A 17,088-nucleotide genomic window follows, 5' to 3' on the forward strand; every position below is an offset into this window, starting at 1 on the left:
CTGATAGAATCCTATCAGCCAATCGGAATTCGAGGGACGCCATCTTGGATGACGTCCCTTAAAGGAACAGTCATTCGTCGTTCAGTCGTCGGTCCGGATGGATGTTCCGCGCTGGAGGTCTTCAGGATCCTGCCGCTTCGCTCCGGATGGAAGAAGATCGAAGATGCCGCTTGGAGAAGATGTTTGCCGGTCCGGATGTCCTCTTCTTGCCGGATAGGAGGAAGACTTTGGAGCCTCTTCTGGACCTCTTCAGCACCGGATTATGGATCGCCAACCCCCGCTTGGGTTGGATGAAGATCTTGGAGCCAGGACGGATCGGTGATACCTGGATGGTGAAGACAAGGTAGGAAGATCTTCAGGGGATTAGTGTTAGGTTTATTTAAGGGGGGTTTGGGTTAGATTAGGGGTATGTGGGTGGTGGGTTGTAATGTTGGGGGGGGGGTATTGTATGTTTTTTTTTACAGGCAAAAGAGCTGAACTTCTTGGGGCATGCCCCGCAAAGGGCCCTGTTCAGGGCTGGTAAGGTAAAAGAGCTTGTAACTTTTTTAATTTAGAATAGGGTAGGGAATTTTTTATTTTGGGGGGCTTTGTTATTTTATTAGGGGGCTTAGAGTAGGTGTAATTAGTTTAAAATTGTTGTAATATTTTTCTTATGTTTGTAAATATTTTTTTATTTTCTGTAACTTAGTTCTTTTTTATTTTTTGTACTTTAGCTAGTTTATTTAATTGTATTTATTTGTAGGAATTGTGTTTAATTAATTTATTGATAGTGTAGTGTTAGGTTAATTGTAGGTAATTGTAGGTAGTTTATTTAATTATTTTATTGATAGGGTAGTGTTAGGTTTAATTATATCTTAGGTTAGGATTTATTTTACAGGTAAATTTGTTATTATTTTAACTAGGTAACTATTAAATAGTTCTTAACTATTTAATAGCTATTGTACCTGGTTAAAATAATTACAAAGTTGCCTGTAAAATAAATATTAATCCTAAAATAGCTATAATATAATTATAATTTATATTGTAGCTATATTAGGATTTATTTTACAGGTAAGTATTTAGCTTTAAATAGGAATCATTTATTTAATAAGAGTTAATTTATTTCGTTAGATGTAAATTATATTTAACTTAGGGGGGTGTTAGTGTTAGACTTAGCTTTAGGGGTTAATCCATTTATTAGAATAGCGGTGAGCTCCGATCGGAAGATTAGGGGTTAATAATTGAAGGTAGGTGTCGGCGATGTTAGGGAGGGCAGATTAGGGGTTAATACTATTTATGGTAGGGTTAGTGAGGCAGATTAGGGGTTAATAACTTTATTATAGTAGCGCTCAGGTCCGCTCGGCAGATTAGGAGTTAATAAGTGTAGGCAGGTGTCGGCGACGTTGTGGGGGGCAGATTAGGGGTTAATAAATATAATATAGGGGTCGGCGGTGTTAGGGGTAGCAGATTAGGGGTACATAGGGATAACGTAGGTGGCGGCGCTTTGCGGTCGGAAAATTAGGGGTTAATTATTTTAAGTAGCTGGCGGCGATGTTGTGGGGGGCAGGTTAGGGGTTAATAAATATAATATAGGGGTCGGCGGGGTTAGGGGCAGCAGATTAGGGGTACATAAGTATAACGTAGGTGGCGGTCGGCAGATTAGGGGTTAAAAATTTTAATCGAGTGGCGGCGGTGTGGGGGGACCTCAGTTTAGGGGTACATAGGTAGTTTATGGGTGTTAGTGTACTTTAGGGTACAGTAGTTAAGAGCTTTATGAACCGGCGTTAGCCAGAAAGCTCTTAACTCCTGCTATTTTCAGGCGGCTGGAATCTTGTCGTTAGAGCTCTAACGCTCACTTCAGAAACGACTCTAAATACCAGCGTTAGAAAGATCCCATTGAAAAGATAGGCTACGCAAATGGCGTAGGGGGATCTGCGGTATGGAAAAGTCGCGGCTGAAAAGTGAGCGTTAGACCCTTTAATCACTGACTCCAAATACCAGCGGGCGGCCAAAACCAGCGTTAGGAGCCTCTAACGCTGGTTTTGACGGCTACCGCCGAACTCCAAATCTAGGCCTAAGGCAGCTCAATGTGCACACTTATATCCGCTGCTAGCTTGCACTATGCTTTCAAATGTGAGCCCCTGTGTTCCGCTTCTCCTCCCACCTCACACTAGCCCACAGCTTTTCCAGTTAGGCGTCCGCCACAGAACTCACCCCCACCTTCTCTTCCGGTTTCTGTATGTGATGGCTCCGGGCAATGGCGCTATTTCGCGCCCTTTTACCGCTTTCCAGCTGCACTTCTCCCAGGTGAGCCCCTCAGTGTTTCTGGAACTCACCGGGGTTTTCTTGAGTGTCCGCTCTGTTAAGTTGTATCGCAGGTAGGAAGGAGTGAAGAATCTCCGGTCCCCGGAGCAATATGTAGACAGCTGGAGGATCCGTTAAGGTAGTTCTTATTATTTGTATGCTGAGGCAGAAGTCTCTTATCCGCTCGGTTCCTCAGGTCTCCCCTCACTCAATAATGTCGATAGTTGTTCCAAATATGTGCAATAAAGCACTTTTATTGTGTAAAAAGGACCAACTTTAGCGAGAGCTCAGACACAGCACGTCTGCTTCCTTTGCTAGGCTAGCTCCGCCCCCATATCTTACACATTTAAAGGGACATTTATCATATTAGACCTAATGATGAAATCAAATCAAAGTTAGGACTTAAAATAATATTCAGATGTATTTTTTTTTAATTAGATTTGTTGTTAAAAAAATTGAAACAATAAGTGTAACATTTTGGTCTGCATGAAGTATTGGTTGTAGTAAAGTGAACAAACAAGGACAGTGTAGAATATAGCAACATTATTTAAACATTTATATAGGTATCATCATTTCAAAGTGTTTAATGACAATTTGAAAATAATACATTACTTGTTATTTTGTGGGGGGCGTTACATGCATGACAGGTGATCAAATATTCATGGTTACATCATGTTATGCATATAAGATAAAAATACTATTAAAGGGACAGTCTTCTTGAAAATTGTTATTGTTTTGAAAAAAGCTAATTCCTTTATTACCTATTCCCCACTTTTGAATAACCAACACTGTTATATTAACCCCTTAAGGACTGGGCATTTCAGACAAAATCTTCCCCAAAAGACCAGAGCATTTTAAGTATTTTTCACATCACTACATTTAAACTGAAATAGAGCCTTTTTTATATTTACCTATCAAAAGTATATATTTGTTTAAGTATTGATCTAGGCCCATTTTGGTATATTTCATGCCACCATTTCACCGCCAAATGCGACCAAATAAAAAATATTGTTAGCTTTTTCACAATTTTAGGTTTCTCACTGAAATTATTTACAAATAGCTTGTGCAATCATGGCACAAATGGTTGTAAATGCTTCTCTGGGATCCCCTTTGTTTAGAAATAGCAGACATATATGGCTTTGGCATTGTTTTTTGGTAATTAAAAGTCGCTTAATGCAGCTACACCACACTTGTATTATGCCCAGCAGTGAATGGGGTTAATCATGTAGCTTTTAGGGTTAATTTTAGCTTTAGTGTAGAGATCAGCCTCCCACCTGACACATCTCACCCCCTGATCCCTCCCTGACCCCTCTCAAACAGCTCTCTTCCCTCCCCTACCTCACAATTGTCACCACTATCTTAAAGGGGCATTCCAGCCAGAATTGAAAGTCACATGGATGCATTTCAGTTTTGAATAGAACCATTTTTGTAATATATATGTATTAACAAAAAATGCTTCTAATAAAAGCTATAGCTGTTTCAAATGTGTATTTAAGTATCCACAGTGCACCAGCATTTTAAACACAGAACTTGCTCAAAGAGCCTAAGGTGCTTGTACCATCTGGTAATGACACAATTTGTTAATTGCTAACATGATACAAGCCCCACTGATGCACTGAGCAGCTGCAGTATTTAAAATGCTGGTGCACTGAGAATATCTAGCTATGCTTCAAGTGCACATGCAGAGAAAAATATTAACACTAAAAAGTGAAAACTTGTACTAGAATCATGTTTGCCAATACATGTCTATTGCAAATATGTTTCTTATTAAAGATGTAATTTATCTGTGTGCAATTAAATTTTGATCGGAATGTCCCTTTAAGTATAGGCAGAATGTTTTCCAGTGTTAAATATAGGTTTTTTTTATTATTATATATTGTCTGCAGGGTGGTAACCCCCTTTACCTCCCAACCTCCCTGATCCCCCCCCCCCCCCAAACAGCTCTCTAACCCTCTCGCCTCTACCTATTTGCTGCCATATTAGGTACTGGCAGCTGTCTGTCAGTACCCAGTTTTCTGCGAATTAGGCAAAACAAATTAAAACATTTTAAATACCCATTTTTTCTGTAGTGTAGCTTCCCCCCTCAATACCCTCCTTCCCATCCCAGATTCTTTTACCTCAACGGATCCCACATAGGATCCCCTTCATTGCCCCTCCTCCCTCCTTTCCCCTCAATGATACAGATTGTGTTTTTATTTTTTACGTCCTCTGTAGCGTGGCATAGCGGTCCCACCCACTCCCGTCCTCCTCCCACCCTCTCCAGAGATGGGCCGCCCACCCGCCTCCCTCTTTACCCTCCCACCAACTATCGGCACCACCGCTGTCCGATTCAGAGAGGGCCACTCTCATCGGTTACTCTGAAAATCTATTTAGGCAGTTCCCCACTCGTGGGGCATGCAGAAAAAGTGCGATCTCGCTATTTTTAATGAGATCGCGGCAGAGAGAAGGGGTACGGGGCTGGTCGTTAAGGGGTAAATATACTTTTTAGCTCTATGATTACCTTATACCTAAGTCTCTGCAGACTGACCCTTATCGTAGTGCTTTTTACAAACTTAAATTTTAGCCAATTAATGCGGGTTGCTGTAAAGCCATTATCATTCTCCACGGCAATGAGCACAATGTTATATATATGGCACACATGAACTAGCAATGTCTGTCTGGTGTGCAAGATTGAAAAAGCTAATATAAAGAAACAGCCTGTTGGGGCTTAGAAACAGGCAAACTAGGAGGTTATAAAGTAGTGTATATTAATGTTGGTTATGCAATTCTGGGGAATAGGTAGTAAAGGTGTTATCTATCTTTTTAAATAATAAAAAATTGAAGTAGACTGTCCCTTTTAGTCTTCAATTCTTTGTAAATAAACATTTGGAGTGGAAATAAATAAAGTAACTAAACTAATACATGAAGGTTTTTACTGTAAAATCAGTACTTTCTATTTTTTAAGTAAAACAGAAGTAGATTTTACCAACACCCACTCTAGAAGCTTTAAATGGCCACAAAATCATTGTGGGCATTGGATTAAATGTAACATGTGCATAATATATTTGAGCAATTAAAGGGACAGTAAAGTCATAATTAGACATTCATGATTTAGACAGAGCATAGAATTTTAAAACAACTTTCCAATTTACTTCTATTTAATTTGCTTCCTTCTCTTGTTATCATTTGCTGAAAGGTTTATCTAGGAAAGCTCAGAAGCAGCAAAGAACCTAGGTTCTAGCTGCTGATTGGTGGCTACATATAAAGTCCTGGCCAAAAGTTTTGAGAATGACACAAATATTAATTTTCACAAAGTCTGCTGCTTCAGTGTTTTTAGATCTTTTTGTCTGATGTTACTATGGTATACTGAAGCATAATTACAAGCATTTCATTAGTATCAAAGGCTTTATTGACAATTACATTAGGATTATGCAGAGTTGACCCTTCTTTTTCAAGACCTCTGAAAATCGGCCTGGCATGCTGTCAATCAACTTTGGGGCCACATCCTGACTGATGGCAGCCCATTCTTGCATAATCAATGCTAGGAGTTTGTCAGAATATGTAGGGGGGTTTGTTCTCTGCCTCTTGAGGATTGACCACAAGTTCTCAATGGGATTAAGGTGTCGGGAGATTCCTGGCCATGGACCCAAAATTTTGATGTTTTGTTCCCCAAGCCGCTTAGTTATCACTTTTGCCTTATGGCAAAGTGCTCCATCATGCTGGAAAAGGCATTGTTCATCACCAAACTGTTCTTGGAAGGTTGATAGAAGTTGCTCTTGGAGGATGTTTTTGTACCATTCTTTATTCATGGCTGTGTTCTTAGGCAAAATTGTGAGTGAGCCCACTCCCAAGGCTGAGAAGCAACCCCACACATGAATGGTCTCAGGATGCTTTACTGATGGTAGTGCTCACCTTTTCTTCTCCGGACAAGGTTTTTTCCCAGTGCCCCAAACAATCGGAAAGGGGATTCATCAAAGAAAATGACTTTACCCCAGTCCTCAGCAGTCCAATCCCTGTACCTTTTGCAGAATATCAGTCTGTCCCTGATGTTTTTACTGAAGAGAAGTGGTTCCTTTGCTGCCCTTCTTGACACCAGACCATCCTCCAAAATGTCTTCGACTCACTGTGCGTGCAGATGCACTTACACCTGCCTGCTGCCATACCTGAGCAAGCTCTGCACTGTGGTGGTGCCCCGATCCTGCAGTTAAATAAACTTTATGAGATGTCCTGGCATTTGCTGGACTTTCTTGGGTTCCCTGAAGCCTTCTTCAAGCACCACCCTCCTTTTAAAGTTTCCAGTCTCTTATTCTAACTCAATCAGCATGACAGAGTGGTCTCCAGCCTTGTCCTCATCAACACTGACACCTGTGTTAACGAGAGAATCACTGACATGATGTCACTGGTGCTTTTGTGTTTTTTGGGGGATTAAGTTAATTTTCATGGCAAAGAGGGACTTAGCAATTAATTCACAACATTCTGGAGTATATGCAAATTGCCATCATAGAAACTGAGGCAGCAGACTTTGTAAAAATTAACATTTGTGTTATTCTCAAAACTTTTGGCCAGGACTGTTTATTCTGATAGTCATTGGTTCACCCATGTGTTCAGTTAGAAACCAGTACTGCATTGTTGCTCCTTCAACAAAAGGATACCAAGAGATTGAAACACATTTTATAATAGAAGTAAACTGGGAAGTTGTTTAAAATTGTATGTTCTACCTTAATCGTGAAAGAAAAATTTGGGGTTTTGTGTCCCTTTAAGCACTGATTTGCACAAGGCATGCATACTATTTAAAAGTTTTTTTAAAGTGTTTAAAACGGTCATTTTGTTAGCAAAATTTGAATTGTTTTGTAGTCCAATGGCACAACTTTTGAAAAGCATGTTGAGTACCATTTTCTCATCTCCTTTGCTGGGACCAGTTAACGACAAATATAACTAAGCTCCCACACTGATCACTATAGCATGTTGTGGGGTTGGATTCTATAAGAGTTAAATTACAGAAAAAATAGCAAATTAAATATCATAAAGTTTACACCAGAAGTATACCCCTGTGCAATATCACTTAAATGTCAGATGATTACAAATTGTATCACCTTGTAGCAATAGCATTACTTCTACGTTGAATAGTAGGGTATTTGCTCTTATGTAAAACTAAAAACAAACAGTTTAGATGTACTATATAAAAATATAGGCCCCACAATAGAAACTGTATATCACCTTATAAAATACCCAGGTTGTTAAGCCCTGGCGAGTGCGTAGCAAATGCTATACGTCTGCTACCAGAGGTATCATTGTACAATTAAATTCTTGTGCAGCGCTGCCCCCTGTTCTAACGCAACCAATAAGTGTAATATAAGTGTAATATAGAAAGGCGACCTAATGTTACAGATGTAATTTAGGTTCACACCTTGGGCAGTAAAAGTAGTCAAGTGCATGACATCCAAGGACACTAATGCCATTGGTTTGCCACTCCAGGCCTAAATGGAAATCTAGCCTTTTGTCATGCAGTTCCAGGGGGAAGAGTTCTAGCAGTGGTTCAGATATAAACCGTATATAACTGATAAATGATAGTGGGGCATGGCCATGAAATGTACTGTGTATTTGCAACTTTTCTGTCATGTTCTAGGTAGAGAATACAATAATAAAAAAAAACATTGCAATAGTGTTTTTGAGCACAAGATGGCAGCACTGTTTCCTCAATGTATAACATTGTTAAAAGCTTTCTGCTGCCATAAAAGCTCATAATCCTGAGCCTTCCTACTTCTGAATGTATTAAAAAGACAAAAAAAATCTGTTCTTGCTTGTTTTATTAAAGACTCCTGGAGAGGGGATCGAAAGGCTTCAAATGGTCAAATAGGAATAAAGTCCTCAAATATTTTTAGATATCACACAGTTTTATTAACAAAAAGTCAATGACTTTATTAGATTATTTGCATTAATTGTATTATTTGTTCCCATCTAGCTACCAGTGGTGTCGTTCTGAAGACTGGCTATTTTGATATGTATTCTGGAGGTAGGTTTTAAGCCTGTAATTACTGCAAATTGTAATTTGTCAGACTAAACACATTTAAAAATCAATGGGGTCCATTTATCATTGTGTGGACGGACATGATCCGCTATAGCGAACCATGTTTACCGCACATCAATAAATGCCGACAGCATACGCTGTCTGCATTTATCATTGCACCAGCAGTTCTTGTGAACTGCTGGTGCAACGCCGCCACCCTGCAGATTCGCGGCCAATCGGCTGATAGCAGGAGGTGTCAATCAACCTGATTGTATTGGATCAGGTTGATTTTCGGCGATGTCTGTCCACCACCTCAGAGCAGACAGACAGATTATAGAGCAGCGATCTTTAGAGCGCTACTTCATAACTTGTGTTTCTGGCGAGCCTGAAGGCTCGCCATAAACACGGGGCATCAAGCTCCGTTCGGAGCTTGATAAATAGACCCCACTGTATCTTTATATTTATATATAGATACATATTCTACAAAATTGTCAATGTCTTGTCCAATATAGTGCTGTGAGATGAATTGCAACCTATCTCTTTAGATTTTTAAAAAAGTTGCCAATTTACTTTTATTATGAAATTTGTTTCATTCCCAGTATATTTTTTGTTGAAGAGATACCTAGGTAGGCATCTGTAGCACTAATTAGCAGTAAAAACTGATGCCATATAGTGCTCCAGAAATGGTCTCGCTCTTGAGCTTACTTCCCTGCCTTTTAACAAAAGATACCAAGAGAACAAAGAACATTTAATAATAGAAATAAATTAGAAAGATGTTTAAAATTGCATGCCTTATCTCACTGGTTTTTAAACCTGTCCTCAGGCATCCCCAACGGGACAAATTTTCAGGATTACCTTGGATAAGAGCAGGTAAAATAACAATGTTTACTAAGCAGCTGAGTATTTCACCTGTGCTCCAGTTCAGATATCCTCAAAATCTGGCCTGTTAGAGAGGTCTGAGGACAGGTTTGAAAACCTCTATCTGAACCATGAAAGAAAAATCTTGGGTTTTATATCCTTTTAACTAAAACAATATGATTTCAGTTTTAGACGAATGATCAAAAAATGTATTTTCTCTTTATTTCATTTTTTTCTTTCTGAGTTTTAGTTCATAACAAATGATACTTTTGAGTGATTAATTGAGGAATTAACAAATCAATAAAATTTGTTAAATTGTTCCTTCATTAAAGCAATAATCAAATATAAAAAAATATGGTGTTTTTTATGTCTGTTATGCTTTAACAAATTAATAGTGATGTTGCGAACTGAAAATTTTCCGTTCGCGAACAGCGAACGCGAACGTCTGCAACTGTTCGCGAACCGGGCAAACCGCCATTGACTTCAATAGGCAGGCGAATTTTAAAAAACACAGGGACTCTTTCTGGCCACAATAGTGATGGAAAAGTTTTTTCAAGGGGACTAACACCTGGACTTTGGCATGCCGGAGGGGGATCCATGGCAAAACTCCCACGTAAAATTATATAGTTGATGCAGAGTCTGGTTTTAATCCATAAAGGGCATAAATCACCTAACATTCCTAAATTGTTTGGAATAACGTGCTTTAAAGCATCAGGTATGATGTTGTATCGATCAGGTAGTGTAAGGGTTACGCCCGCTTCACAGTGATAGACCAAACTCCCCGTTTAACGCACCGCAAACAACCGCAAACAGTCCATTTGCACAACCACGAGATAGATAGATTTGATAGATACATAGATTAGATAGATAGATCGATCAATAGATGCAATATACATTTGATAGATACGATAGATTTATAGATAGATAGATAAATAGATAGATTTGATAGATAATTTCCCAGATAGAGGATTACAAGACGTGTGGTAAGGTTCCCAGAGGCAGTTGCGGCGCCAGGGGACGTGTATATGGCATGGATTTTAGGAACCGGGAGATGGAAAAAGATGCTTGGTCGGTCCTCCTACTTCAAATTTGGGGCACTGCGCGTGCAATCTACTGTGCCACCAGATATGAGTGGTGTGTTAAGTAGTACTATTCTGATCAGTTTAATACCTGTTACTCCCCCTATTGGGGGACGTGTATATGGCATGGATTTTAGGAACCGGGAGATGGAAAAAGATGCTTGGTCGGTCCTCCTACTTCAAATTTGGGGCACTGCGCGTGCAATCGTGGCCAGATTTTTAGCCGACGGACATTTGGCCGACGGACATTTGGCCGACGGACATTTGGCCGACGGACATTTGGCCGACGGACATTTGGCCAAAACACAAGTGGCTGTCACAAAACAGTCCGGCCACGAGATAGATAGATTAGATAGATAGATAGATAGATACATAGATTAGATAGATAGATCAATAGATGCAATATACATTTGATAGATACGATAGATAGATTTGATAGATAAATAGATAGATTTGATAGATAGATAATTTCCCAGACAGAGAATTACAAGACGTGCGGTCTGGGACCCATGGTAAGGTTCCCAGAGGCAGTTGCGGCGCCAGGGGACGTGTATATGGCATGGATTTTAGGAACCGGGAGATGGAAAAAGATGCTTGGTCGGTCCTCCTACTTCAAATTTGGGGCACTGCGCGTGCAATCGTGGCCGGACTTTTAGCCGACGGACATTTGGCCGAAACACAAGTGGCTGTCACAAAACAGTCCGGCCACAAGATAGATAGATACATAGATTAGATAGATAGATCAATAGATGCAATATACATTTGATAGATATGATAGATAGATAGATTTGATAGATAAATAGATAGATTTGATAGATAGATCATTTCCCAGACAGAGATTTACAAGACATGCGTACTGAGACCCATGGTAAGGTTCCCAGAGGCAGTTGCGGCGCCATGGGACGTGTATATGGCATGGATTTTAGGAACCGGGAGATGGAAAAAGATGTTTGGTCGGTCCTCCTACTTCAAATTTGGGGCACTGTGCGTGCAATCTACTGTGCCACCAGATATGAGTGGTGTGTTCAGTAGTACTATTCTGATCAGTTTAATACCTGTTACGCCCCCTATCAGGGGACATGTATATGGCATGGATTTTAGGAACCGGGAGATGGAAAAAGATGCTACTTCAAATTTGGGGCACTGCGCGTGCAATCTACTGTGCCACCAGATATGAGAGGTGTGGTTTTTGAAGCCACAGTGCAGCACCAGAGGCCAGAAAAATTTGGCATGTATTGTACACATGCCTGAAAAATTAGGTATTGTTGCAGCCGCTGCTCTAGCAGCGGCCAGAAATATTGATGTTTGTTTCCCAGGCAGAAAGTGCCCTAAAACATTGCGGCTTGAACCGTAGTTGGTGGCGGATAAGTCACGCAAGTCATCCGGCATTCGAAGATAAAATACAGCAGCGTGTGGACCATTTTTAGCCCAAGGCAGCTCATCTCATCAGGCCTTTTTTAGTCGAATGTATCGCACAATGTCAGTCCCTTCGGGATCCATCCCTCATTCATCTTAATAAAGGTGAGGTAATCTAGACTTTTTTGACCTAGGCGACTTCTCTTCTCAGTGACAATACCTCCTGCTGCACTGAAGGTCCTTTCTGACAGGACACTTGAAGCGGGGCAGGCCAGAAGTTCTATCACAAATTAGGATAGCTCAGGCCACAGGTCAAGCCTGCACACCCAGTAGTCAAGGGGTTCATCGCTCCTCAGAGTGTCGAGATCTGCAGTTAAGGCGAGGTAGTCTGTTACCTGTCGGTCGAGTCGTTCTCTGAGGGTGGACCCCGAAGGGCTGTGGCGATGCATAGGATTTAAAAAGCTCTGCATGTCCTCCATCAACAACACGTCTGTAAAGCCTCCTGTCCTTGCCGTCGTGGGAGTCGGAGGATTACTTTCACCTCTTCCCCTGTTAGATTCCCGTTGTGCTGTGACATCACCCTTATACGCTGTGTAAAGCATACTTTTTAATTTATTTTGGAACTGCTGCATCCTTTCCGACTTGCGGTAATTCTGTAACATTTCAGGCACTTTATGCTTATACCGGGGGTCTAGTAGCGTGGACACCCAGTACAAGTCGTTCTCCTTCAGCTTTTTTATACGAGGGTCCCTCAACAGGCACGACAGCATGAAAGACCCCATTTGCACAAGGTTGGATGCCGAGCTACTCATGTTCCGTTCCTCGTCCTCAGTGATCTCACTGAAGGTATCTTCTTCCCCCCAGCCACGTACAACACCACAGGTACCAGATAGGTGACAACGAGCACCCTGGGATGCCTATTGTGGTTGGTCTTCCTCCTCCTCAAAGCCATATTCCTCCTCTGACTCCTCTTCCTCACAATCCTCTTCCAGCGTTGCCGCAGGTCCAGCAAGCAATGCTGATAAGGCTGTTTCTGGTGGTGATGGTGACCACAACTCTTCCTCTTCACGCTCATCTACGGCCTGATCCAGCACTCTTCGCAGGGCACGCTCCAGGAAGAAAACAAATGGTATGATGTCGCTGATGGTGCCTTCGGTGCGACTGACTAGGTTTGTCACCTCCTCAAAAGGACGCATGAGCCTACAGGCATTGCGCATGAGCGCCCAGTAACGTGGCAAAAAAAATCCCAGCTCCCCAGAGGCTGTCCTAGCACCCCGGTCATACAAATACTCGTTAACTGCTTTTTCTTGTTGGAGCAGGCGGTCGAACATTAGGAATGTTGAATTCCAACGTGTCGGGCTGTCGCAAATCAAGCGCCTCACTGGCATGTTGTTTCGCCGCTGGATATCAGAAAAGTGCGCCATGGCCATGTAGGAACGCCTGAAATGGCCACACACCTTCCTGGCCTGCTTTAGGACGTCCTGTAAGCCTGGGTACTTATGCACAAAGCGTTGTACGATCAGATTACACACATGTGCCATGCATGGCACATGTGTCAACTTGCCCAATTTCAATGCCGCCACCAAATTACTTCCGTTGTCAGAAACCACTTTGCAGATCTCCAGTTGATGCGGAGTCAGCCACTGATCCACCTGTGCGTTCAGGGCGGACAGGAGTGCTGGTGCGGTGTGACTCTCTGCTTTCAGGCAAGTCAACCCCAAGACGGCGTGACACTGCCGTATCTGGGATGTGGAATAGTACCTGGGGAGCTGGGGGGGGTGCCGTTGATGTTGAGCAAGACGCAGCAGCAGAAGAAAAGGACTCAGCCGAGGAGGTTATGGAAGAGGATGGAGTAGGAGGAGTAGAGGAGGTGGCAGCAGGCCTGCCTGCAAGTCTTGGCGGTGTCACCAACTCTGCAGAGCCACGCATTCCATGGTTGTCAGCCATCAGCAGGTTTACCCAATGCGCAGTGTAGGTGATATACTTGCCCTGACCATGCTTTGCAGACCAGCTATAAGTGGTCAGATATGACATTGGCTTCTTACGCTCAAACATGTCCTTGACAGACACCTGACTGTGGGCAGATGAGCAGGAAGTGCTCTGGAATTTTCATCATAGGTATACTTCAACTATGAGAGACAAAATGTGGAAACAAATCCAGACAATCACATTGTCTGATTTGGAAATAATTTATTTGCAAATTATGGTGGAAAATAAGTATTTGTTCACCTACAAACAAGCAAGATTTCTGTCTCTCACAGACCTGTATCTTCTTCTTTAAGAGGCTCCTCTGTCCTCCACTCATTACCTGTATTAATGGCACCTGTTTGAACTTGTTATCAGTATAAAAAAACACCTGTCCACAACCTCAAACAGTCACACTCCAAACTCCACTATGGTGAAGACCAAAGAGCTGTCAAAGGACACCAGAAACAAAATTGTAGACCTGCACCAGGCTGGGAAGACTGAATCTGCAATAGGCAAGCAGCTTGGTGTGAAGAAATCAACTGTGGGAGCAATAATTAGAAAATGGAAGACATACAAGACCACTGATAATTTCCCTCGATCTGGGGCTCCACGCAAGATCTCACCCAGTGGGGTCAAAATGATCACAAGAACGGTGAGCAAACATCCCAGAACCACACGGGGGGACCTAGTGAATGACCTGCAGAGAGCGACCAACGTAACAAAGGCTACCATCAGTAACACACTACGCCGCCATGGACTCAGATCCTGCAGTGCCAGACTTGTCCCCCTGCTTAAGCCAGTACATGTCAGGGCCCGTCTGAAGTATGCTAGAGAGCATTTGGATGATCCAGAAGTGGATTGGGAGAATGTCATATGGTCAGATGAAACCAAAGTAGAACTGTCTGGTAGGAACACAACTCGTCGTGTTTGGAGGAGAGAGAATGCTGAGTTGCAACCAAAGAACACCATACCTACTGTGAAGCATGGGGGATGCAACATCATGCTTTGGGGCTGTTTCTCTGCAAAGGGAACAGGACGACTGATCCGTGTACATGAAAGAATGAATGGGGCCATGTATCGTGAGATTTTGAGTGCAAACCTCCTTCCATCAGCAAGGGCATTGAAGATGAAACATGGCTGGGTCTTTCAGCATGACAATGATCCCAAACACACCACCCGGGCAATGAAGGAGGGGCTTCGTAAGAAGCATTTCAAGGTCCTGGAGTGGCCTAGCCAGTCTCCAGATCTCAACCCCATAGAAAACATTTGGAGGGAGTTGAAAGTCTGTGTTGCCCAGCGACAGCCCCAAAACATCACTGCTCTAGAGGAGATCTGCATGAAGGAATGGGCCAACATACCAGCAACAGTGTGTGACAACCTTGTGAAGACTTACAGAAAACGTTTGACCTCTGTAATTGCCAACAAAGGATATATAACAAAGTATTGAGATGAACTTTTGATATTGACCAAATACTTATTTTCCACCATAATTTGCAAATAAATTCTTTCCAAATCAGACAATGTGATTGTCTGGATTTGTTTCCATATTTTGTCTCTCATAGTTGAGGTATACTATGATGAAAATTACAGGCCTCTCTCATCTTCTTAAGTGGGAGAACTTGCACAATTGGTGGCTGACTAAATACTTTTCCCCCCCACTGTATATATATGCAGCCACCAATCAGTAGCTAGAACCTAGGTTCTCTGCTGCTCCTGAAATTTCCTAGATAAACCTGTCAGCAAAGGATAACAAGAGAAGGAAGCAAATTAAAAATAAGTAAATTGGAAACTTGTTTAAAATCACATGCTCTTTCTGAATCATTAAATAACAAATGTGAGCTGTATGTCCCTGTAAGGTCTCTCCTCCTTTTGACATCACAGCCTTGGTCCAGTTATTTTCACATTTTTGGCAGTTCTGGTTACAGTTATATTGGTGGTGTTATTTTGGGCACATTTGTATATTTGTAGCTGTTTAAAATTCAAACTTTCATTTAAAATACCTTTGCCAATGCAAATTAAAGGGCCATTGGCAAAAATTCTGTCATCCATATAAAAATCAAGATTTCAACATGCTATTTTTATTCTTTTAACTGATAAAAAGTAAATTAAAAGTTGTTTAAAGGGACATTAAACCCAAAAAATGTTCTTTCATAATTCAGACACAGAATACAATTTTAAACAACATTCCAATTTACTTCTATTATCTAAATTGCTTTATTCTTTAGATATCCTTAGTTAAAGAAATAGCAATGCACACGGATCAGCCAATCACATGAGGCATATATGTGCAGCCACCAATCAGAAGCTACTGAGCCTATCTAGATATGCTTTTCAGGAAAGAATATCAAAAGAATGAAGCAAATTAGATAATAGAAGTAAATTAGAAAGTTGTTTAAAATGGTATTCTCTATCTGAATAATGAAAGAAAAAAAATGGGTTTAATGTCCCTTTAATTATACATTAAAAATATCAGTTTTGTACTTTCTGTTGCATTTGTACCCATCAACCAATGATCATTAGCTGAAAGTACTTTATATTATATAATATAATAAAAGTACATGTTTAAATGATCATGGGCAAAGCCTAAGCCCCAAAATGCATATGACTTACTGAATACTGTTTGACCAAAATATTGTTGGACATTTGGCTTGTTTTTAATATATTCTTATGTTTTTATATGTAAAGCTGGACTGGCATACCAGGATATTTCCTGGGGGGCTGTAGTAGTTGGGGATTGCAAGCTACAATTAAAAGGAGCGATAAATGGATATAATTGGGTTGTAAAGTACAAATAGAACAACAATCTGGTACCTTTTTTTTAATACAAACTAATGTAATACAATTTTGAAAAAAATATTGGAGAAATAGCCCAGTAATCTCTTGAGAAAAATGGTGCATGCGCATTTTAATGACTCGAAAAATAGGTCTGGTTTTTCATCTCATAAAACAAAGCTTTTAAGGAATTCTTTATGGTGTCACTCTGCTATCTAGTGGTGAGAGATTTATTTTGGCACTATTTGGAGTTCTATAACTTCTGTGGTGGAGGATTACTCCTTAGCACATTGATTTTATTGACACGGCTGCTAATGATATGCTCTTACTGAAGAGCAAGTTGATAGGTAGGATACACTAGACTCGCACACCGGACAATGGTATAAATTTATTTTTATTTAGGATGTACATTATTGAGTACAAAGTCCAGCAAAATATCAGAAACTTGTAGGTAAAAATAAAGATGGTGGCCTTGAACTTGACTTCAAGGGACACTCAAGTCAAAATACAATTTTCATGATTCAGCTAGAGCATGCAATTTTAAACAACTTTCATATTTACTTCCATTGACAAAATGTGCACAGTCTTTTTATATTCATACTTTTTTTAGTAACAAATTCCTACTGAGCATATGCAAGAATTCACAGAATGTATTTGCATTTGTTATTGGCTGATGACTGTCACATGATTACAGGGTGAGTGGATATAGACATAACTTTGAAATTTGTTTAAAACAAATCTAGTACTCATTTGAAGCTCAGGCTAAGTACTATTACATTGTCTTGT

At 40.9% G+C, this 17,088-nt stretch overlaps 1 protein-coding gene across 1 annotated transcript in view; it reads left to right on the plus strand.

Annotated features, from left to right (window-relative positions):
* The window catches only part of FAM3D (FAM3 metabolism regulating signaling molecule D), a 50,348-nt gene that overhangs the window by 19,915 nt on the left and 13,345 nt on the right, over positions 1-17,088 (plus strand). Inside the window, exon 5 of the mRNA XM_053688981.1 lies at positions 8,225-8,275. Coding sequence (XP_053544956.1) covers positions 8,225-8,275 — 51 coding nt within the window. The remainder of the gene's footprint in view (positions 1-8,224; positions 8,276-17,088) is intronic.

The sequence above is a fragment of the Bombina bombina genome, chromosome 7, assembly GCF_027579735.1.
Source record: "Bombina bombina isolate aBomBom1 chromosome 7, aBomBom1.pri, whole genome shotgun sequence".
NCBI classification, from domain to species: domain Eukaryota; kingdom Metazoa; phylum Chordata; class Amphibia; order Anura; family Bombinatoridae; genus Bombina; species Bombina bombina.